Source organism: Acartia tonsa, chromosome 3 (assembly GCF_053477335.1).
Source record: "Acartia tonsa isolate MP-2025a chromosome 3, ASM5347733v1, whole genome shotgun sequence".
Classification (NCBI taxonomy): domain Eukaryota; kingdom Metazoa; phylum Arthropoda; class Copepoda; order Calanoida; family Acartiidae; genus Acartia; species Acartia tonsa.
The window spans coordinates 60,783,501-60,808,774 of record NC_137262.1 but is presented as its reverse complement, the minus strand read 5'-3'; the positions used below and the strand labels follow the sequence as shown (position 1 = coordinate 60,808,774).

Genomic DNA, 25,274 nt, shown 5'->3' with positions numbered 1-25,274 from the left:
TTGTGGAAGCTAGTCAATTATTACATCACCCTGAACTTATTGAGAATGGCAGGTGTTCCATTTTGTATAGCATGCTCATAGCAATGAAGGGTAGAGTTGAGGAAAATAATTTTTTTGATTTTTAAACTTCCTTCAAACCTCCATTTTTAAAGCCTAGAGGTAACCCATAGAAGCTTGCACGAACCTATTATTGTTAATTTGTTATATTATAAATGAATTTGTCATTCATGTTAATTGTCTGTGAGACGAATTGAACTCAAATTAAACAAAGGAGTGGGTTTTCCTACTACACCATGGTACACCTCCAAAAACTCCTCATCAACATTCTCAAAAGTATTATCAGCTAGGTACCTCTTTTTTTTGTAATTAACCTCTTAAACCACATTCTTAAGGTATTAATGGTTTTGTACCTCTAGTATAAACACCTCCAAAAAATAAATTCTCAATGTATTGATAGCTAGACTTCTATTTTTGTATAGACATTTCTCAAAACTTTGAAAATTATAATTAGCTACCTAGGTACCCTATAGTTTTGGTTAGTAGACTATAATTTTCATTATGTTTAGTCACTTTGGCCAGCTCAAGTTCCATGTTTAGGCGCATTATTTTTTGATATTATGTCTTACAGGAGCTCAATTTAATAACCTTATTTTTGCTGAGTAATTAAATAAATATAAGAAGCTTAGGCCAAGAGTTGTTTTGATTTTATGTATAATATATATGCCTCTTGAGTATCAAAATTACTCAATTATCAACCACGGGTTTTAAAGCCCAGCTGAGGCTAGAATCAGTCAACTCAGTGGCTAGCCTCAAAGACACATTTGAGAGGTGTGAAGCCATTCTAATATGGTTCATGTGAAAAGTCTTTTTCTGAAAAAAGTAGAATAATAGTACAAAGTAGAACAATGTCTGTCCATCCATTTAAAGCTTATTTTATTTCAAACCCATGTTGATAAAATATTGATTTCCTATGACCTCTCTCAATCATTTAATATCTTGGGATTTAATTGTGAATATCCATTTATGGTAAATATTGTGTTAGTAAATAACCCATTTTATTTATTTTCAGACCTAATGTAAAATGAAATAAGACTCAAGATTATAAAACTGAAGTCAGTAGAAACATACCTAAGGAAAGAGAAAAGACAAGTTATTTGAGTTAAGCAAATAAAAGTAAGTTAGTTTTTTTTTAAAATAAAAACAAGTTTGAAAACATCCATAAAAGCATTGCTTTAAGATCAGATTGTTGGACAAACTAACATTCAGAGAGTCAAAACTTGATAAGCAGAATGTAAATTTATACGTCTAAAGAAAATTGTATAACTGTTGAACCAATTTATCTCTGCTTTATAGGATATGTACCTACTTAAGATATATGCTAACTTATTGAGTGGTTGGGACCACTCCCCATCCCCTGGAAAATAAGAATAACAGAATAGCAATTGTAGTACATTCTTTTAGACATAATAATTTTGTGTCCTAGGGCTGGATATTTTCTGGAAACAGGAAAAGAACAAAAGTATTGGCCCTGCCATATTTTTGCTAATATTTTTACGACGCTTTTTTACATTTGTCTGTAAGTCTAGGTATAAACAGAAAGCTCAAGAGGCGTCGTAGCTCATTGGAAATGCACTAAGTTACGGTGGTGAGAGTTTGATTTAAAGTCCTCATGTGGCAACTCAAATTTCGCAGTGGAATTCATTCACACAACTTCCCCTTGATTGTCTAAGGGTAAGAATTCGGTAGTTTGGATACTCAATAGTTACGCACATAATACCAGTGCAACTCTTACCGTAGCTCCTCTGTGGAGAGCAAAATTAATTACATTGACTTTATTTGGGACACCTGTCTTACTCAGTGAGGGTGAGGTAATGAAGAGTAGGCCCCTTGAGACAAGGGGTCAAGTACTTGTACTTGAACGTGGACCTTGAGCTGGCCCTGGTGCTAGCAAACAAAATTGTCTCGTCTTACTCCATGACCTAGATCCAAACACTAAGAAACTATGGCTATACACACACAGAAAGCTCTTATATAGTCATGTCAGAATTGTTGTTTAACAATAAGGTACAATTGTTAAAATAAAGGATTTGTAATATTGTTCTGAGAAAACCTGTTGTTCTTTTAAATCAATAATAATTAGGTACCTATTTAGTTTTATAAATAATGATTTTATATATTATGTAATCATTGAAATTATACAATTTTTTTTATTTAGCTTTGATTTTAATTGGAGTTGTCATTCTTATTTCAGCCTTTTTTATATGAATTTTGTGTAAACAATTTTTTTACCTATTAATATCTGTTTAACAATATTTTATATACTAATACTAATCAATAGAAATGATTTCAGGAGATTGAGAGAGGCTATACAAATATGAATACCTGTGATATTTGTAACAAAGATTTTAAACAAAAATCCGACTTGGTTAGACACAGAAGGACTCATACTGGTGAGAAACCATACTCATGTGATCAATGTAAAAAGACATTTACAATTAATAGTCACTTGATTATACATAAAAGAATCCATACAGGTGAGAAGCCATACTCATGTGATCAATGTAAAAAGACATTTACAACTAGTTGTAACTTGGCTAGACACAAAAGATTTCATACAGGAGAGAAACTATTCTCATGTTATCAATGTGAAAAGTCATTTTCTCAAATAAGTCATTTGACTGTACATAAAAGGATACATACAGGTGAGAAACCATTCTCATGTGATCAATGTGAAAAGATCTTTGCAACTAGTGGTCAATTGTCTCAGCACAAAAGAATCCATATTGGAGAGAGGCCATTCTCATGTGATCAATGTGAAAAGACTTTTAAAAGAAGTAGTCATTTGACTGAACACAAAAGAATCCATACTGGAGATAAACCATTCTCATGTAATCAATGTGAGAAGACCTTTGCATCTAATGGTTAATTGACTCAGCACAAAAAAGTCCATACAGGTGAAAAATCATATTCATGTAATCAATGTGAAAAGGCCTTTAACAGAAGTAATCATTTGACTGAACACAAAAGAATTCATACAGGTGAGAAGCCATACACATGTAATCTTTGTGACAAACATTACATCTCTAAATCAGATTTATCAAAACATAAAAAATCCTCTGGACATTTAGAAATGATGAAAAGCTGTAATAATACAGTTCCACCCTCTGTATCTATTAGTTTAATTAAATGTGAAGAAGTTTATATCAAGGAAGAAATTAAAGAAGAAGAAATATTTGATGAAGATCCTCTCTCTATCCAGATGAGAGCTGACAATATTGAAGAAAATATTAAACAAGAAATAGAAGATCCTCTTTCTTGTCAACAGAAATATGATGAAGATAGAATTGATTCATCATAAAATAGAAATATAATGAATAATTTATCATAGGATACAAACTTTTTAAAGAGAGACAGGATAGATGTTCAATTTAAATAAAAATCTAAATCTTATTTTTCATTTTAAAAATCTGCATTTTATCTTTAATCCTGTCTCCATTTTATTTGACTTACAACTTAATGTTTAAATGCTTTTTTTACATAAATAATATTAGTTTTTTTTTGTTTTTTTCTTGTAGTGTAAATAAAATATAAGTGTAATGAAAATATATTATTTTCAGATTAATTTATAACAAATAAAAATGCACAGCGTATAGATATCAATCAGAAAAAAGTTTTCCACTAATTTTGTTTACAAATACACAGGTCATTAACTTTTCTAAAATCCTGACATGCAAATGTTGGTATGTCTGTTCGAATATCTGAGTAAGCAAAAAAATTCTTAACTTTGGCTATAGTAAAGCTAGAAGAATGTTTTTTCAGTTAAAAAAATTGTGTATGGGAGTCATCAAGTCATTCGTATGTTGGTAAGCCCTTCCCTGGTTACAGTTTAGTATATGTATAGCTAGAGGAATGGTTTTTAAAATCAATCAATCTTGTACACTACGGACGTCCGCATCCTGTCATTTGTATGTCTGTCTAAATGAGATAGCAAAAATATATAGTAGGAAAAACTTCATTAATACCTAGTCAATACTCAATCCTGTTACATTAAACAATTAATTTACATTTCTGTAGTTACAGATCTCGTTAATAGCTACATCGGATTTTATTTTTAATGTAGCTTTGTATTTGTTTACAGTTAGTTTTATGCTATTTTCAGAAGATTTTCTCCTTTGTTTATTTTCAAGTAGCTTTTTTGCGCGTTTTAGTTGGCTATGTGTGGGCACGTTGTGTTTAGTTTTTAGCTTTTTAAGACTTTTAAAGTTATTTATTTGTTTTAGGTTATTTTGTCATCATCAGTAAATCATCAATCAATTTATATCCAACTCTCCTGTACAAAAAGTTTAAAAGTTGAATCAGGTCCCTAGGTAAGTTTTCGCTTTATCTCTTAATTAAAATTAATTGGTTTTTGGGTTATTAAGAAAAATTTAAGTATCTCATAATTAATAGGACACCTAGATGCTAAGGGCGCAAAACAAAATATTGTAAGAACTACATTAAAATACATAGAAATTTAGGAGCAGAAATAAATATCCTAAGAATAGAAATAAAATATATAGGTACCTAAGTTAAAACCTATCTCAATTTTTCCTTTTAGTATTCTTATTAGATATGTAAAGGTAATAATAACATTAACAATCATACAACAAATAATTATTATATAGTTTATATATACTTAATATTTGTCCTGATGATTCCAATAACAATAAGTAAAGGTTCTGTAAAATTGTTACTAGAAAGGTTGTTTGTTCTTTTAAAATTATTTAGCTTTATTGACAACAACTTTGATATGACTTTTATTGCTTTGCTTCTATGGAAGTTGTTATCCTTGTTTCAATTTTTACCTGAATGTTGTGTTTATTTCAAAATATTGGAAAAACATATTTTGTGATTTTATTTATAAAAATAATATTTCAGGAGATTGAGAAAGGATATACCATTATGAATACCTGTGATATTTGTAACAAGAATTTTACACAGAAATCTCACTTGGTTGTTCATAAGAGGGTTCATACGGGTGAGAAACCATACTCATGTGATCAATGTGGAAAGACCTTTGCAACTGATAGTCAATTGACCGTCCACAAAAGAATTCATACTGGTGAGAAACCATACTCATGTGGTCAATGTGGAGTGTCTTTCACCAATAATAGAAATTTGATAAACCACAAAAGAGTTCATACAGGTGAGAAGCCATACTCATGTAAACTTTGTGACAAACATTATATCTCTAGTTCAGCTTTAGCATATCATAATACATCGGCTGGACATTTAGAAATGATGAAAAGTTGTAATAATATAAATCTACCTTCTGCATCTATTAGTTTCATTAAATGTGAAGAAGTTGATGTCAAAGAAGAAATTAAAGAAGAAGAAATATTTGATGAAGATCCTCTCTCTATCCAGATGAGAGCTGACAATATCAAAAAAAATATAAAACATTAAATAGAAGATCCTTTTTCTTGTGAACAGAATTATGATGAAGATATAATTGATATAATTGATATTGTTCATCGTAAAATAGAAATATAAAGATCATATCTATCATGATATTAAGTGCTTACTCCGTTGTTTTAGACATTTTTATTTTGTATGACCTTAATTAATTTTGTTCATAATTTTATACTATTTTATTTTCAGAATATTATTTAACAAGAAAATGAACAAAGTATAGATGTCAATGATGAAGAAGTTTTCTACAACTTAGAATTGAAGGTTTTGTTTTCTATAGCGTAGTAAGCTACTCTACAACTAGGTTCTATCCGTCCCTTCCTGTTTTCTAATAAAAAAAACTGTGTGTACAGCGTTCAAACTAATTCAAATAAAATAAACCTGCTTATTTTATTTTCATCTAAGTAGTATTCATAAGGATTTTAAAATTGTTTTTAATTTTATTGCAGGTTTTTCATATTCTGTGTGCAAAGTAAATCTACAATAGTGTTGTCTGTCAGTCGATTGTTTGAATATAAGCTATTGACTTACATATATTTAAAAACCCGTCTCATGTAAAAATGAAGAATAATAAATAATAATTTGCCAACAAAATTTTTATTTGAATAGCATGACAACCCTTTAACAAAAGTATTTACTTGTCCAGTTTCTGATTAAAAGTGGGAGGAGTCCGCGCATTGAGCATCATTTTTAAGCAAATGGGCGGAGATTTTCTGAGGTTTATATTTATATAACAAGAGTTGACTATTGTTTATATTTTAGGTTTATAATAGAATCAATGTCAGTCAGCAACCAACAATCACAGTGAACAGAGAGAAATTAATTTTACAGATCTACTTTTTATTATAAGGTGAATGGGGTATCCACTACCCAAAATTTTGCCATTTCATCCCCCTACAGTCCCTTCTGCCGCCAGCTGTTACTTTTCCAACTTTTTACTCGATTTAGGGAACATAGACCTACCAAGGATTACTCATGCAAAATTTCATATCGAAATTCGAATTCTAAGTGCCATTTGCTCACTGATTACGAGATGGTTGCATTAAACCCCTCCCCCCTTTATTTGCTTATTTAAAAAAAATATTGCTCATTAACCCTGAAAGACTGTCTTATTTTCTTCCTTCGCTCGAGAAGTTTTAAGTAGGAAAAAAATATGGGTATAGACCCTTTTGTAGCCAGCTTTTCCCCCATTTCTAGCACAGCGGGGCCAATTGCCTAACCCTTTGGGGCAATAACCCTACCCAACTTAACCTAACCTAACCCAAATAACCTAGAAAAGGACTATACCCAAAAACTTTTGAGTAAGACTAATGGATAGGATTTAGCTGATGTTATGAATTTGGTATGCAGGCTCCATCACATTAAACATTCGATTGACTTCTGATCTAATGATGCTGGAATCCTGCAATAAAAGAGACATGATAAATAAACATAAGATCCTAACAGTTTGAAACAATTTAAATCTTTGATCCCAAATTCAAAAGTATTTGAATTTTAGTACCTATGCAAAGCTAAGAGCATCATAGTTCAAGCAATATGTCTGTTTGAAAGAAAGGTGGTGGGGTAAATGTGGCACCACTTAAAGATTATTTTCATAGCAAAGATTTTCTATAATTAGCGTCAGTCAGTCCGTAGGTCCGAAACGGATAGTTTTTTTTTGGTAATTTATGCATGTTTTAATTGTCCTATCGGTTTCAAACTTTGCATGATGATTCCTGTAGTTGTTAGGTGAGATTTAGAAAGCGTAGCAACTCTATAATAGTTACCAAAATTCTGTACATCAATCTTAAATATGTTGATTTTAAACATTTTTAACAACAAACTGTTATGTGGTATTTTTTTGTTTACCTGATTCTTAGAACAACAAGGTATAATATTATAATCAAAGTATCTCTATAGTTAAATACGAAAATTGTAAGATTGTCTTTAAACATTATCCTGTATTTACGCAGTTTTTTAACAAAGGGATAGTTGAAAGATGTGCATTTAAAAAGTTTGATTGCAAGCATAAGTTACAAGAATACCATCTAACATATATAATTTTGTATTACATTAAATTGCAATCAATTAGGCACCACCAAAATAGTAATCATACTGTTATTGCTTACTGTTATTTCTGAACAGCTAAACCCTATATATTGTAGTGGGAGGAGTCGCACAACTTTGGACCATAGAATGGGTGGAGATTATATAAAGATTTTGTTCAGATTAAGAATATCAAAACGTAATATAAGTTTTTGTTTTAGGATTGTTTTACATTCATCTTCAGTCAGTTAAGGTTCACGTGGTGCTAGACAGAGAGAAATAATTGATCCAACGGTTAGCTTTTATCATTAATTTAGACATTTTATAATTGTTATATCGATTTCAAATTTTACATTTTGATTCCTATAACAATTTTTGAAACATAGCAACTTTATAAGCGTTACCAGAAAGTCTATACGTTCATTTAAAACATGTTGATTTTTAACCTTTTAAACAACAACTTTTTATGTGCTATAACTATTCTATTAATCTGATTTTTCACCCAAGAAAATAGCTTAAAATCACTCCAGCTTCTTAAAGGTCCTGGGAGGGTTTTAAGAGCCTCCCAAGAAAAATATTTTTAGGATTTTTTGAATTCTGTTCTTCCAATAATTCAAAAAAAAGATTAATGCTCTCGTCATTTCTATGGCCTTGGAGTCCCCAAAATATTTGTAGGAGTGTTGGTGTTCGTCACGCGGCAAACGAAACAATATTTACTACATAAGTAGATATCAAATTTCTAAATCAGTCAATAAGAATTTGTAATTTCATTGTAAAAATTATGAATGTTTGTAAAATATTTTATATAGAATTTATTAACTAATGCAATACATTTAAATATTAATATACATAATAAATCATATTAAAATTACATAGCAAGAAGTAATTAAATTTTTGGGGAGGACATCTAGATATTATACACCTATTGTGTGAGATTTCTTAATGGTTTGTAAGCTTGGCTTTTATAGGTGATGTCATTAATATTTTTCTTCTATTAAAAATGTTATTGCAAGTTCTGTGTAAATGTAATAGATTTTTCATCGCATCCCAAATTTTTATTAAATATCCATAAAAGCGAAGCTCTGAAACGGTAGGACAAACGAACATTAACACTTGTAGAGTGTCAAAACTGAATAATTAGAATATAAATGTAAAAAAAATGAAACAAAATTGTAAGTAGATTTGTTGAAAAACTGCTTACATGCAGGATAATTTTAAGGACATACCTACATTTTTAGGACTTGATTATAGTAATTATATAGATAAATTGGCTTATAACATTGTATATTATTGTCTTAGATCAATAAGATCAATCGGATAATTATAATGCATACAAATTTGTTGTTAAAAATGTTATAAATGTTCTGGTGGCGATTATAGACTTTCCATGCTTTCTAAATCAAACCTTAGTTAACGAAAAGAGCTAACCGTTACGAACGGACCCTAATTTTAGAAAAACTTCGTTTTAAATATTAGTGAAATTTAATCCTCTATGTTTGTCATTGTAAGTTTGTTTGTTAGATTTGTTAAGCTTCGCTTTTATAGATGTTGTCCTCCTTGTTTATTACTTTCATCCTACAATTGTCGTCAGTACTTAGGTGAAGGATAACTCTTATTATTAATTTAGACATGTCAGGATTATTTAATGATTTTGATGATTCCTTCAACAGTTAGGTATATTGAGAAAGCATCGGATCTATATGATTATTACTAGGAAACCGTTTGTCCCTTTTAAACATGATTATTATTTAGCTTTAACTTGACTTTAAACACGTTGAATAAACAGTTGAAAAATAAAATTCTCTATGTATGTTGTCATCCTTGTTTTAGTTGCTTACCTGGAAATATCTAAATAGAAATATTTTTTGTTATCATATTAAATTATAAACATAATTTTAGGAGATTGAGATAATATCAACATGAATACTTGTGATATTTGCAACAAGAATTTTAAACATAAATCTTCTTTTTTTATTCATATGAGGGTTCATACAGGTGAGAAGCCATACTCATGTGATCAATGTGAAAAGACATTTTCTCAAATAGGTAAATTGAATAGCCACAAAAGGACTCACACAGGTGAGAAGCCATTCTCATGTGATCAATGTGAAAAGTCTTTCTATGATAAAAGTGCTTTGATTAAACACAAAAGAGTCCATACTGGTGAGAAACCATACTCATGTGATCAATGTAAAAAGACCTTTGCAACTGGTAGTCAATTGACTATCCACAAAAGGATCCATACAGGTGAGAAGCTTTTCTCATGTGATCAATGTGAAAAGACCTTTGCAATCCTTAGTCACTTTACTTACCACAAAAGGATTCATACTGGCGAGAAGCCATTCTCATGTGATCAATGTGAAAAGACATTTGTAACTGGTGGTGAATTGACTGTACATAAAAGGATCCATACAGGTGAGAAGCCTTTCTCATGTGATCAATGTGAAAAGACATTTGTAACTAGTGGTGAATTGACTATCCATAAAAGGATCCATACTGGAGAGAAACCATTCTCATGTGATCAATGTGAAAAGTCTTTCTCTACAAATAGTAATTTGAATGTTCATAAAAGAATTCATACTGGTGAGAAAGCATACTCATGTAAACTTTGTGACAAACATTATACCTCTAGTTCAGCGTTATTCAAACATAAAAAATCCCCTGGACATTTAAAAATGATGAAAAGCTGTAATAATACAGTTCCAACTTCAGTATCTATTAATTTAATTAAATGTGAAGAAGTTGATGTTAAAGAAGAAATTAAAGAAGAAGAAATATTTGATGAAGATCCTCTCTCTATCCAGATGAGAGCTGACAATATTGAAGAAAATATGAAACAAGAAATAGAAGATCCTCTTTCTTATCAACAGAATTATGATGAAGATAGAATTAATACTATTGATATTGTTCATCATAAAATAGAAATATAAAGATCATATTTATCATGATATGAAATGCTTACTCCGTTGTTTAAGACTTATATTAAATGTTATTTTAATGACCTCAATTAATTTTTGTACATAATTTTATATTATTTTGTTTGTGTAAATAAAGTATTTTTCCAATGTAAATATTTTATTTTCAGAATATTATTTAACAAGAAAATGAACAAAGTATAGATATCAATGATGAAGAGGTTTTCTACATCTTAGAAATAAAGGTTTTGTTTTCTATAGCATAGTTAGCTACTCTACAACTAGGATCTATCCGTCCTTTCCTGTTCCCTTATAAAAAAAATCTGTGTGTACAGTGTTCAAACTAATTCAAATACACTTTAATACAAAAAATGCTTTTTTGTCTAGTATTCATAGGGCTTTTAAAATTTTTTAAATCTTATATGCAAAGCAAATCTACAATAGTGTTGTCTGTCGGTCTGTAATATTTGGATTGTTTGAATATGAGCTATTGACATACCTATATATAATTAAAAACCTATCTTATGTAATATTTGCCGCTAAAATTTTTATTTGAATAGCATCACAATCCTTTATCAAAAGTATTTACTTGCCCAGTTTCTGATTTAAAAGTGGGAGGAGTCCGCGTTGAGCATATTGATAAGTGAATGGGCGGAGATTTTGTGAGGTTTTATTTAAAAACAAGAGTTAACTATTGTTTTCATTTTAGGTTGATAATTGTATCTATCAGTCAGCAACTAACATTCACAGTGAACAGAGAGAAATCCATTTTACAGATCTACTTTCTATTAAAAGGTGAATGGGGTATCCACTACCCAAAATTTTGCCATTTCATCCCCCTACAGTCCCTTCTGCCGCCAGCTGTTACTTTTCCAACTTTTTACTCGATTTAGGGATCATATACCTACCAAGGATTACTCATGCAAAATTTCATATCGAAATTCGAATTCTAAGTGCCATTTGCTCACTGATTACGAGATGGTTGCATTAAACCCCTCACCTCTTATATGCTTATTTAAAAAAATATTGCTCATTAACCCTGAAAGACTGTCTTATTTTCTTCCTTCGCTCGAGAAGTTTTAAGTAGGAAAAAAATATGTGTATAGACCCTTTTGTAGCATGCTCTTTTAAAGGCGTTTCGTCATATTTTCACAGTAGCTTTTCCCCTATTTCTAGCGCTGGGGGCCAATTGCCTAACACTTTGGGGCAAAACCCTACCCAACTTAACCTAACCTAACCCAAATAACCTAGAAAAGGACTATACCCAAAAACTTTTGAGTAAGACTGACTAATGGATAGGATTTAGCTGATGTAATGAATTTGGTATGCAGGCTCCATCACATTAAACATTCCATTGACTTCTGATCTAATGATGCTGGAATCCTGCAATAAAAGATACAAGATAAATTAACATAAGATTCCTATCGGTTTCAAACAATTTAAACCTTTGATCCCAAATTCTTTAGAAATGTAAAAAGTGGGGTAAATGTGGCACCACTTAAAGATTATTTTCAGAAGCAAAGCTTTTCTATAATTAGCGTCAGTCCGTCCGTAGGTCCAAAACGGATAGTTTTTTTTTGATAATTTATGCATGTTTTAATTGTCCTATCAGTTTCAAACTTTGCATGATGATTCCTGTAGTTGTTAGGTGAGATTTAGAAAGCGTAGCAACTCTATAATAGTTACCAAAATTCTGTACATCAATCTTAAATATGTTGATTTTAAACATTTTTAACAACAAACTGTTATGTGGTATTTTTTTTTGTTTTCCTGATTCTTAGAACAACAAGGTATAATATTATAATCAAAGTATCTCTATAGTTAAATACGAAAATTGTAAGATTGTCTTTAAACATTATCCTGTATTTACGCAGTTTTTTAACAAAGGGATAGTTGAAAGATGTGCATTTAAAAAGTTTGATTGCAAGCATAAGTTACAAGAATACCATCTAACATATATTATTTTGTATGACATTAGATTGCAATCAATTAGGCACCACCAAAATAGTAATCATACTGTTATTGCTTACTGTTATTTCTGAACAGTTTAACCCTATATATTGTAGTGGGAGGAGTCGCACAACTTTGGACCTCAAGGCTCATAGAATGGGTGGAGATTATATAAAGATTTTGTTCAGATTAAGAATATCAAAACGTAATATAAGTTTTTGTTTTAGGATTGCTTTACAGTCAGCTTCAGTCAGTTGAGGTTCACGTGGTGCTAAACAGAGAGAAATAATTGATCCAAACTTCTTATCTTACATAGGTAGCTAATTTTTATATGTTTTTAAAAGCGAAGCTTTTCTATAATCAGTGTTGGTCCGTCCGTCCGTAACGGTTAGCTTTTTTCGTTAATTTAGACATTTTATAATTGGTCTATCAATTTCAAACTTTACATGTTGATTCCTATAACAATTAGGTACAATTTTTGAAACATAGCAACTTTATAAGCGTTACCAGAAAGTCCATACGTTTATTTAAAACATGTTGATTTTTAACCTTTTAGACAACAACTTTTTATGTGCTATAACTATTCTATTTATTAATCTGATTTTTCCTCCAAGAAAATAGCTTAAAATCACACCAGCTTCTAAAAGGTCCCGGGAGGGTTTTAACAGCCTCCCAAGAGAAATCTTTTAAGGATTTTTTAAATTCTGTTCTTCCAATAATTCAAAAAATTTTTTAATGCTCTCGTCATTTCTATGGCTTTGGAGTCCCCAAAATAAAAATACCCAAAATGTTTGTAGGAGTGTTGGTGTTCGTCACGCGGCAAACGAAACATTATTTACTACATAAGTAGATATCAAATTTATAAATCAGTCAATAAGAATTTATAATTTCATTGGAAAAATTATGAATTTTTGTAAAATATTTTATATAGAATTTATTAACTAATGCAATACATTTAAATATTAATTATACATAATAAATAATATTAAAATTACATAGCAAGGAGCAATTAAATTTTTGGGGAGGCCATCTAGATATTATACACCTATTGTGTGAGATTTCGTAATGGTTTGTGAGTTTGGCTTTTATAGGTGTTGTCATCAATGTTTTTCCTCTATGAAAAATGTTATTGCAAGTTCTGTGTAAAAGTTGGAAATGTTTCATCGCATCCCAAATTTTTATTAAAATTTACCTAAACAAGGATGATAACATCCATAAAAGCGAAGCTCTGAAACGGTAGGACAAAAGAACATTAACACTTGTAGAGAGAAGTGAATAATTAGAATATAAATGTATATGTCTCAGGAAAATGGTTAAACATTTTAAACATTTTGAATAAAACAGTTAAAAGGAAAATTCTCTATGTATGTTGTCATCCTTGTTTTAGTTGCTTACCTGGAAATATCTAAATAGAAATATTTTTTGTTATCATATTAAATCATAAACATAATTTTAGGAGATTGAGATAATATCAACATGAATACCTGTGATATGTGCAATAAGAATTTTAAACATAAATCTTCTTTTGTTATTCATATGAGGGTTCATACAGGTGAGAGGCCATACTCATGTGATCAATGTGGAAAGTCATTTTCTCAGAAAAGTGTTTTGACTTCACATAAAAGAGTTCATACTGGTGAGAAACCATTCTCATGTGATCAATGTGAAAAGACATTTACAGCTAGTAGTACATTGACTGAGCACAAAAGAATCCATACAGGAGAGAAGCCATACTCATGTGATCAATGTGAAAAGATCTTTGCAACTGGTAGTCACTTGACTTACCACAAAATTATCCATACAGGAGTGAAGCCATACTCATGTGATCAATGTGACAAGACCTTTGCAACTGGTAGTCACTTGACTTACCACAAAAGGATCCATACAGGAGAGAAGCCATACTCATGTGATCAATGTGACAAGACCTTTGCAACTGGTAGTCACTTTACTTACCACAAAAGGATCCATTCTGGCGAGAAGCCATACTTATGTAAACTTTGTGACAAACATTATCCCTCTAGGTCAGCCCTATCAAAACATAATAAATCCCCTGGACATTTAAAAATGGTTAAAAGCTGTAATAATACAGTTCCACCTACTGTATTTTTCAGTTTTATTAAATGTGAAGAAGTTTATATCAAGGAAGAAATTAAAGAGGAAGAAATATTTGAAGAGGATCCTCTCTCTATCCAGATGAGAGCTGACAATATTGATCCTCTCTCTATTAAAATGTAAATGAATGAGAATGTTGTAAATAATTTCATCAAAGAATTATAAATATTATTTTACTTTCTGATGTAAAAAAATCAAAAATACAACTTAATTTATTATCTTTTTAAAACATATTTGTAACATCATCTCTGTCCAGCTGTTTATGAGATAGTATTGACCATGCATACATATAGTAAGCCATCCTATTTGTATATATAATATTTTGTATTGAGAATGACAAATATTTTCACAACATGTTTCCATAATGTAGAATAAATAATGAAAAATTAACTAAACAATTTTTTTATTGTTTTTTGTTGTAAAATTATTTGTTTAAATAAAATAATTGTCTAATGTAAATATATTATTTTCAGAATAATTTATTACAAATAAAAATGCACAGAGTATAGATATCAATAAGAATGAAGTTTTCTACTAGTTTTGTTTGCAAAAACTCAGGTTATTCAATTTTATTACTAAAGGTTTTCTATAATTAGGGTTGGTCAGTCTGTACCTCCGTCCGTTCGTCCGTACTTATGTCCGTAATGGTAAACTCTTTAATTTAGACATGTTAGAATTGTTCTCTTTAACTTTTCATCATTATTCTTATAACAGCTAGGTAAGATTTAGGAAGCATAGTAACTCTATAATCGTTACAAGAAAGTCCCTTCATTCAATGAAAAATTGCTGATTTTCAACTTTTGACAAATAATTTTTGTATGATTTTTGATGTATTTTTTTTAATAATGATTTTTTGAACAACAAATTATATTATTATAGGCAATCAAAAAAATTTAAGTATGTCCTCTACTGTATCATGTATTTAAGCAACTTTGTAACAAATTCATGTTAAATTTTGTTTATACTTACAAATTAATAATCTGACATTCAACAAAAGTTATTGCTCATTTGTCCTTCCTTATATATTACTGAAGGTTATATCCAAATATAGAGAATCATATCTCTTAGGTAGAGTGACAACCCCCCTACACCTTCCTAAAAGCTTAAAAGCGTTTTTTGGGGGGCATTTTTAAACTTCCCCAATTATTGTAGCTGTTTACAAGATTTTTTGTGAACATTAATATTTAGCCAAGTAAGGGGCTGTAAATCTTTGCAGATAATTGTAATGTTTTTTTGTTTTTTTTTGAGGGGGGGTTAATTTAATTTTTGGGGGGATTGGATGATTACCACCAGATTTCTATATGACGGGTGGGTTATAACTCGCATTTTAGGTGTGAAATTGTACCTTATTTTTAAAACTAAAGGCTTTTTCCCCTGGTGAAAAGCACTTGCAAATTTTTGTGAATGGTTTCAAAGGGGTTAGTTTGGGGAGGGGGAATAAAATCTGATATAATTCTAAACATTATAGAGTGCATTTTTTAGGTGGGGGGGGGGGGGGGGGATCACTTCTTTACAATATATGTAATATAACGACAATTTTTCATGAAACTTTTATTTACCTAATCTATTCAAGTTTTTCAATTAAATAAACAATAATTTGCCGCCAGAATTTTTATTTTAAATAACTACCCAGTACCCACCCTTTAAACATTAAACAAAAAAAACATTTGCTTTTCCAGTTTCTGATTAGGTATTAGTGGGAGGAGTTCGCGTTGAGCATCTTAATTTATTAGATGGGCAGAGATTTGGTTTCGCATTATTTATAAACAGGAGTAACTATTGTTTATTTTTAGGTTGAAAATTGTTTAATTGTCAGTCAGCAACTAACATTCACAGTGAACAGAGAGAAATCCGCAGAGGAATTTTGATATTAGAATAAACTCATGAAAGGTATTTTAATTTCTTGATTTGCATTGGTTTTCACACTAAGTTTAAATTTATCCTAAAGGAGGTCATTATTTTCCCGTATAGGTGGAAGTTTTAAGACTTTAATATAGAGTAGAGGAGTAAAATTTTGCATGGAAGTTGCTTTTGTGGGGTATAACGTGGATTCGTGAAAAAAAAACAGCGGCCGAAACGCCGCTCCTGCCGAAAACCACCAAATTTTAAATGATTTGAGACAGATTTTATTTTCCTTAAAAAATTTCCATATATTTTCACCCGCCATCTAAATACAAAAATAAAAGTGTCCAGAGCAAATAAAAGGTCAACTTGATTAGAAAATAATAGATTTTTCTTAGATAATTCAAATTTGTGTAATTTAGCAAGAAAAGGCAAAAAAATGGTGGGATATACCGGTTTTAGGTGGCAGCGGTGGTTTTACCGCCGTTCTATATTGTAACTGTGATGCTAAAATTTTAGATTTCTACTTCTATTTTAAAGTCTTAAAACACACAATTTTCCAGAAAATACGTGAAAAAAAGGACCACGTTTGTCTTGTTGATTAACAAATTGATATTTATAAATTATGAAAATTTATATAATGTAATAATGAATTATAAACAATAATTTACCACAAGAATCTTTATTTAAATAACACCACTACCCTTTAACAAAAAGTATTTACTTGTCCAGTTTCTGATTAAAAGTGGGAGGAGTCCGTGATGACTATCTTGATTAAGTAAATGGGCGGAGATTTTGTGAGGTTTTATTATCAAACAAGAGTTAACTATTGTTTTTTATTTTCGGTTGATAATTGAATCAAATTAGTCAGCAACTAACAACAGAAAGAAATCCATATTACAAATCAACTTTATATTATAAGGTATTTATATATTTAAAAACGAAGCTTTTCTTACATTAAGATCGTTCCGTCCGTAACGGTCAGCTCTTTTTGTTAATTTCGACATTTTAGAATTGTCTTATCGATTTTTAACTTTGCATGATGATTTCTATGACAGTTAGGTACAATTTAGAAAGCGTAGCAACTCTATAATCGTTTCCGGAATTTCAGTACATTAATTTAAGTCATGTTGATTTTTAGCTTTTTGACAAAAGTTTTTTATGTTATATAATTATCATATATAACATATCTGAATTTTGAAATACTGATTCCTAGGACAACAAATTACAATATCAGACTGGCCAGAGTGTACGTTTTGTACTTAACGTATCGAATCTGAGTACGTTCTGGACGTTATATTGAGATGTGTACGTAACGTATTTTGAATTTTGTCTTTTTATACGTTTTACGTTTGTTTAAGAATAAGAATCAAATATTAGTAGAAAAGTAATTTGTATGTTTTGTACGAAAATTTTTACAAAAACAATAGGTGTATTATATTAAATAAATTCAATAATAACTTAAATTTTCATAGAACAAAAATATGTAGGTAAATTATGCATATATGTTATTAGAACTTAATAGTTTATAAAATTTATGGATTTGAAATATATGTCCTATAGATTTAGTTTAAACTATTGAACAGAAAAAGATATGCAGTTGACTAAATTCAAGTTGAAATGCACTTCGTGCAACTACCCCTTTAATAGATTTTACGATAATTTTTTTCAAATTCTTTATATACTTAGGTAAATTTTCCAAGATATCATATGGTGCTCAGTTTAGGATTAAGAAGTCTTATTTTTAAAGAATAAGAATCAAATATAAGTATAAAGTATTTGTATTTGTACAAAAAGTATTACAAAAATAGTACGTATATTATCTATAATACAAAGTAGAATGATGTATGTCCGTCTGTTTGTCCGTCTGTCTATCAGAAGCTTAAGATCTCAGTAACCAAACCACTGAACCTATTGGGCTCTACTCTTCAGGAAATATACCTAATAGTCCTGTGATGGTATTAAGCTATTTTCTTGGGGGGAGGGACACTAAAGCTTTTTACTTACTACTAGGATTAGCGGCTTTGCCTCTAGCCTCTAGAGGCTTCGTCCCCTCCTTTATAGAATCGTTTTTTCGAAATTTGTCCCAAAAAAGACGAAAAACAGATTGTGATGATTTTTTTTTCATTTAGGCTTCGCCCCAGGGTGCGATGGGGGTTCCCCCACCCTGCTTATTTGCATTAGTTTACAAAAATAAATTGAGGGGTAGTTGATTTTTTGGGGATGGGTTTCCCACACTCCACGAAAATAGCCTAAAACCACCACAGGACCAGTAGATATATTCCCTGAAGATTAGAACCCAATCTGTTCAGCGGGTACCAAGATCTTAAGCTTTAGACAGACAGGCATTGATTTACTTTGTATTAAAGACTAGTATTTTCTGAGATCTTTAGTATTAGACAAAATAACCCTATATCCTTTATTTCTTTTTTTCTGTAGCGAAGAATCTCGCTAACTGCTGAACCGACATGATCTTTGTGAGTTTGTAGGCTATTTTCTCTGTCCTTCCATATCCCTTTGAGAACCTGTATTCAAAATGGTAGAAAAATAGCCTAAAAACATCTCGGTAACTGTGTGAAGTTTCCCTGAAATTGAGTAATCAGTAGGTATGAAAATCTTAAGCATCAGACTAAAAACTTACTACTTAGATGCTAATTCCCCCCCAACCCCAAGAGGATATAGGCAGTAAAAAAACCCCGCAGGGGGCACAATTTTCTAACACTTCTTTCTCATTTAGTTAGTCTTTAAAAAGGATTCAAAATGCATGGACATATATCTTTTTAACTCTTATTTTATACATCTTAATTGGAACTGATGATCTATTTTTATAGAGAAACATATGTATTCCGCAAATAAATAGTTAAAAAAATTAAATGTGTTTATACATATAATAATACTTTATATAATAGAATATACTTAGTACGTAATAACAGAATGTATGTTTGTCTGTCAGTTTATTTGTACCGAAGGTTCTCGCTAACCGCTAAACCTATATGGTTCTCCTTTACAGGGTAGCTTCTCATGGGTCCTGGAAGAGGGTACAACCACCCTCCCAAGAGAAATAACTTTTAGAAAAATATCACCACCTTTCCCCTATTTTTTCTTTCTTTTTAAAATTGAAATCAGAAATGGGGGTGGTCTACTCCCCCCTCCCTCACTAAAAAATTTATTAGCGAAGCTACTCTATAATCACTTTGTCAGTCCTTTATGCTATTGGAGAAACGTGATTTTCTCGGCTCCTGTTTTTTGATTAAATAAGTTCAAATTCTACATATTTTCATTGAGATTTGCCTTTTGGTTGGGGTGCTAGATCTATTACTAGATTTTCAAGTGTTTAGGTTTTCTCGACTTCTATTCAAGATAGATGGCTGAAATTTTCAGGGAATAAATAAATTCACATTCTACATATATTCAAAGTGTTTCTTTAAAGTTTGTCTATTTGTTGCAGTGCTAGATCGATTCCTAGAGGCTAGATGTATAGGTTTTTTGTGGTATTCTCTACTCATATTCTTGATAGACGGTTGTAATTTTCAGGGATTGTATAAGTTTTCCTTCTTAATACTTCCACTATGTTTCATTGAGATTTGCTTATTGGTTGGGGGGCTGAATTTATTTCTAGATTTTCACGTTATTATATATTCTAAAAGGTTTTGTGATTTATTTAAATAAGTTAAATGCTTATTTTTTCCGACACTACTCTATAGTTTATTTATTTTCCCAGATTTCCATCCATAACTTTTGAGCTTCGCTACTTATGGATGTTGTCATCCTTGTTTTTTACTTTTTATTTTTAAATAAAAAAATGGGTTTTTGAATTCAACTCCCCCCCCCCCTCTAAGGGCATAGTCGCTGGTCCTTATAATAGGATATACTTTGTGTGTAATAACAGGATGTCTGTTTGTTTGTACCAAAGGATCTCACTAACCACTGAACCGATATGGTTCTCCTTAACAGGATAGCTTCTCATAGGTTTTTGGAAGTTTTTTTTTAACTATTTTGGGGAAGAGTATCACCATCCATCCACCCTCCCAAGAGAAATCGACTTTAGAAAAAAAATTACCTCCTCACGCTAAAAATGAATTTTAATTGCTTAGGTACTGATTTTAAGTTAATTTTTTTCCAGATGTCTATATATAACTTTTGAGCTTCGCTACTTACGTATGTTGTCATCCATGTTTTTTACTTTTTCTTTTTAAATCTAAAATAAAAAAAATTAGGTTATTGAATTCAACTCTCCCCTCCTCAAGTGCCCCTAGAGGTCTTTAGGAGCGTAGACGCTAGTTTTTTTAAATAAAGTAATAGGATATCTTGTGTCTGTCAGTCCGCTATGGTTCTCCTTTACAGGTAGCCGCTAGTTGTCCTTTTTTGTATTAGCTTTTTAACTTGGAATTTATTTAAACATATTTTCAGGAGATTGAGAGAGGATATACCAGCATGAATACCTGTGATATCTGTAACAAGAATTTTACACAGAAATCTTACTTGGTTGTTCACAAGAGGGTTCATACTGGTGAGAAACCATTCTCATGTGATCAATGTGAAAAGACTTTCTCTAATCATAGTAATTTGAATAAACACAAAAGAATTCATACGGGAGAAAAGCCATACTCATGTGATCAATGTGAAAAGACATTTACAACGAGTAGTAATTTGACTAACCACAAAAGAATTCATACCGGTAAGAAGTCATACTCTTGTGATCAATGTGAAAAGACATTTTTTCAGAATCGTGATTTGACTTTATCACAAAAGAATCCATACAGGTGAGAAGCCATTCTCATGTGATCAATGTGAAAAGACATTTTCTCGGAATGGTCATTTGACTTCACATAAATGGATCCATATATTTAAGAAATCATACTCATGTGATCAATGTGTAAAGACTTTCTCTGATAAAAGTGCTTTGATTCAACACAAAAGGATCCATATTGATGAGAAGCCTTACTCATGTAAACTTTGTGACAAATATTATACCTCTAGTTCAGCCCTATCAAAGCATAAAAAATCCCCTGGACATTTAGAAATGATGAAAAGCTGTAATAATCCAGTTCCACCATCTGTATCTATTAGTTTTATTAAATGTGAAGAAGTTGATGTTAAAGAAGAAATTAAAGAAGAAGAAATATTTGATGAAGATCCTCTATTTATCCAGATGAGAGCTGACAATATTGAAGAAAATATTAAACAAGAAATAGAAGATCCTCTTTCTTGTCAACAGAATTATGATGAAGATAGAATTGATACTATCGATATTGTTCATCATAAAATAGAACTGTAAAGATCATATTTGTTAAGATATAAAATGCTAATGTTTAATGTTTTAATTTTATTTTAATGACTTCAATTATTTTCTGTTCATAATTATACATTATTTTGTTTGTGTAGATAAAGTATTTTTCCAATGTAAATATTTTATTTTCAGAATATTATTTAACAAGAAAATGAACAAAGTATAGATATCAATGATGAAGAGATTTTCTACAACTTAGAACTGAAGGTTTTGTTTTCTATAGCGCAGTTAGCTACTCTACAACTAGGTTAATCCGTCCATTCCTGTTTTCTTATACAAACAAATTCTTTACAGACTGGTGCAAATAAACTTGGGAATAAAAGCTGCTTTTTATCTAGTATGATATTTGGGGTTGGTCCGGATATCCGGCCATTTTCAGTATCCAGCTGGATATTAAAACTATCTGGCAGTATGTCCAACAATATAATTATACAACAAAAATACCTGTCTAGCATTATTCCTTAAATTCTTGGTACTTAATAGCAATAAGTAATATTACTGATTAACAAGCTAATGGATGAATAAATAGTTACTTAAATTTTAAGGTTTAAGCTTTTTTTTAGTAGTAAAGCTATTATATAATTCCAAATGCCCGTCCGTCTGACTAACTATCATACACGGATAATGGAATTTATTGAGCTCCTATTCAAGAAAACTGGAATCATGGAAAGAAATTGAAGTAGCAGATTTCCTTGTATATTCACAGTAGTTTATCTTCTATTTCTAACCAAGTGGGGCCTACTTTCAAATCCTGCGGGGTATCATTAACATATACCTTACCTAACCTAAAATAACCTATCAAAAGCTACTGTGAAAATACGATGAAATCCGCTACTTTGTTTTCTTTCCATGATACGATTTTTGTTTTCTTTCCATGATACGATTCAATATCCGGTTATCCGGCTTGATATCAGGAATCCGGCCATTTATCTATCCGACCCAACCTTTGCTATTACCATAAGTCTTTCTAAATCTTTTAATATCATTGCTAATTTTTTTGACTCTGTAAATATTTTTATTAATATCTTACATGATTATAAATCAGAGGTTTCGAATTTATTGACATAAATACATTTTAATAACCATCTCATTAATAAAGATAAACAATAATTTCCGCCAGAATATTTATTTAGTAATAATGTTTATCCGTCTATGTTCTGATTAAAAGTGGGAGAAGATTTATTAGTTTAGAGTAACTATTATGTATATTTTAGGATGATAATTGTATTAATATCAGTCAGCAACTAAAATCCACAATGAACAGAGAGATATCCGCAGAGGAATTTCGATATCAGAATAAACCTATGCGAGGTACTTTAATTTCTTAGTATGATTAATGTGCGAAGCAAATCTGTAATATTGTTGCCCGTTACATTAATCTGTTTACACACTAAGTTTACATATAACCTATTTTGACATATAAACTTAAATAGAGAGCAAAATGGTCTTAATATTATGCTAGATTCTTGAAACTTGGTACATAAGCCTAGAACTATAGGTACTACATCTAAATGAAAAAAAATCAATTAAGGTTAGGGTAGAAAACCCTGTGGAAAGGGGATTTTTAGGCCTTTTTTGGTCTATTTTGATATATAGAATCTTCCCTTTATTCCTTTATTGTCCTTTCCTTAAGTTTTTTCCTTGAATACACTATGTCTATTCACAAGGACATTATTTAGGATGGTTTAGCAAGTTGGGGACCGAACCTCAAAAACCTATGATTTGATATATGACAACACAAAATAAGAAAAAATGCACTTAACCCCTGCAAGCCACCTGAAATATTCAATGAAATGGCTAAAACTCACCAAAACAACAGGTAGACAGGATCAATGCCATTTTACCCACTCAAAAATACACATGAGATCTCCAGTTCAACATAAATAAAACCCCAGAAATACCCACTCTGTAACGGGGAAAGAAAAATAAACCAAATGTAATAAATGATAAAGATATTAGCAACATAATATATTGAAATTAAACATATATAAAACACAGTAATTTATATTTGATCTTTTGAACATCATAAAACTAGATTGAAGAGTCCTCCTTCATATTGTACATGTACGTCGGCCTCTTCAACATATAGGACTCCTTCCATAGGTAGGTATTTGATCTTTTATGACCACATCACAGAATAGTCTAAACAATAACAAAAATATGTATTTATTCAAATCATCACACCACCCACCTAGCCCGCTGGAGAAAACAATTTTCTACATCAAAATAGACCAAAGAGGCCTAAAAATCCTATTTCCGCAGGTTTTTAAAAGCGAAGCTTTTCTATAATTAGGGTCGGTCCGTACGTCCGTCACAAACGGATAGCTTTTTTCGTTAATTTAGGCATGTTAGAGTTGTCCTATCGATTTCAAACTTTGCATGGTGATATCTTTAGTAGTTAGGTACGATTTAGAAAGCGTAGCAACTCTATAATCATAACAAGAATGTCCGTACGTCCATTTTAAACATGTTGATTTTTTTACTTTTTTAACAACAATTTTTTAAGCGAAGCAACTCTATAATCAAGTCCTAAAAATGTAAGTATGTCCATAAACATTATCCTGCATCCAGCAGTTTTTTTAAACAAATTTACTTACAATTTTGGTTCGACTCTTATACATTTATACTCTGATTATTCAGTTCTGACACTATATAAGTGTTAATGTCCGTTTGTCCTACCATTTAAGTGCTTCGCTTTTATGGATGTTGTCATTCTTGTTTTTTTTATACCTAACTAAACATAAAATGTTTTTATTTTTTTCATTTAGATGTAGTACCTATACGACTAGGCTTATGTACCATGTTTTAAGAATCTAGCTCAAAATTTAGACCATTTTGCTCACTATTTCAGTTTAGATGTCATTACGCCCCCCCCCCGTCCCCTTCCCCTTTGACGCAAAAATTTTTATTTTAATAACATCACAACCTTTAACAAATTTACTTGTCCAGTTTTTTTTATTAAAAGTGGGAGGAGTCATATTTGAGCATCATATGTAAGTAAATGGGCGGAGATTTTGGGAGGTTTTATTATTATACAAGAGTTAACTATAGTTTATGATTTAGGTTGACAAAAGTATCATTGTCAGTCAGCAAGTAACAATCAAAGTGAACAGAGAGAAATTCATTATACAGATCTACTTTCTATCATAAGGTATTTATAGTTTTTTGGGGCTTTACGTCATTAATTCAAAGATTGTTAGGGTTAGATCTGCTCTCTGATCTATAAATGTATAAGTATAGATGTATAAACCATACAACTATCTGGTTCCAGTGGTGGGGACCTTTTTATTCTGCTAGCAAATTGCTTTCTCCTTCATAGCGACTTACTTATTTTTAATATGTCAAGCTAATTACTCAATAATTCTGTTTGAAAGAAATGAGGTGGAAAAAAGAATTTTTCGGCTACTATTCAAGTTAGACTGTTGATTTTGTGTTTGTAAAGATTCTCCACTCCAATGAGCATCAAATATTTAATTTACATGATCCGTTAGTCTATTTGGAATGCTCTGAGGTATTCTAAATTTCTAGAAGATAAAGGGGGAGGTAGGTTGTGCAAAATTCCGTAAAGGTGTGAGTTTTAAGGCTTAAAAACAGAAGTAGAACGACAATATTCACTAAATATGTGTATTCCTATAGACAAAGATATTAGTGAAAAAGCCTTAAAACTCACACATTTACGGAATGTTAGC

At 30.7% G+C, this 25,274-nt stretch overlaps 2 protein-coding genes across 14 annotated transcripts in view; both read left to right on the top strand.

Annotated features, from left to right (window-relative positions):
* Positions 1-3,615: 3,615 nt before the first annotated feature.
* Positions 3,616-25,274, top strand: part of LOC145314771 (uncharacterized) — a 35,204-nt gene continuing 13,545 nt past the window's right edge. For 2 of the 13 annotated variants that reach the window (XM_080154838.1, XM_080154836.1), the window contains exons 1-3: positions 5,630-5,715; positions 6,214-6,301; positions 12,569-12,657. Coding sequence is in view for 1 of the 13 variants with exons in the window: in XM_080154842.1 (XP_080010968.1) it covers positions 20,730-20,973 (244 nt within the window). In the remaining 12 variants the exon portion in view is untranslated. Of the gene's footprint in view, positions 3,703-4,280; positions 4,368-5,629; positions 5,716-6,213; positions 6,302-7,697; positions 7,769-11,098; positions 11,187-12,568; positions 12,658-13,797; positions 14,029-14,924; positions 15,012-16,246; positions 16,344-20,705; positions 20,974-21,715; positions 21,793-22,799; positions 22,897-23,264; positions 23,400-24,648; positions 24,737-25,274 lie in introns of those variants that run through there. The other 11 variants (XM_080154837.1, XM_080154834.1, XM_080154835.1 and 8 more) reach the window with 8 other exon arrangements.
* On the top strand, positions 9,376-10,563 carry LOC145314770 (uncharacterized). The gene has a single exon (XM_080154832.1). It carries the CDS (start codon positions 9,396-9,398, stop codon positions 10,404-10,406), a length of 1,011 nt encoding a protein of 336 aa, XP_080010958.1. The 5' UTR covers positions 9,376-9,395; the 3' UTR covers positions 10,407-10,563.

Bases quoted from the DNA above. Each gene is read 5' to 3' on its own strand.
- LOC145314770 (XM_080154832.1), top strand. From the start codon at position 9,396: ATGAATACTTGTGATATTTGCAACAAGAATTTTAAACATAAATCTTCT.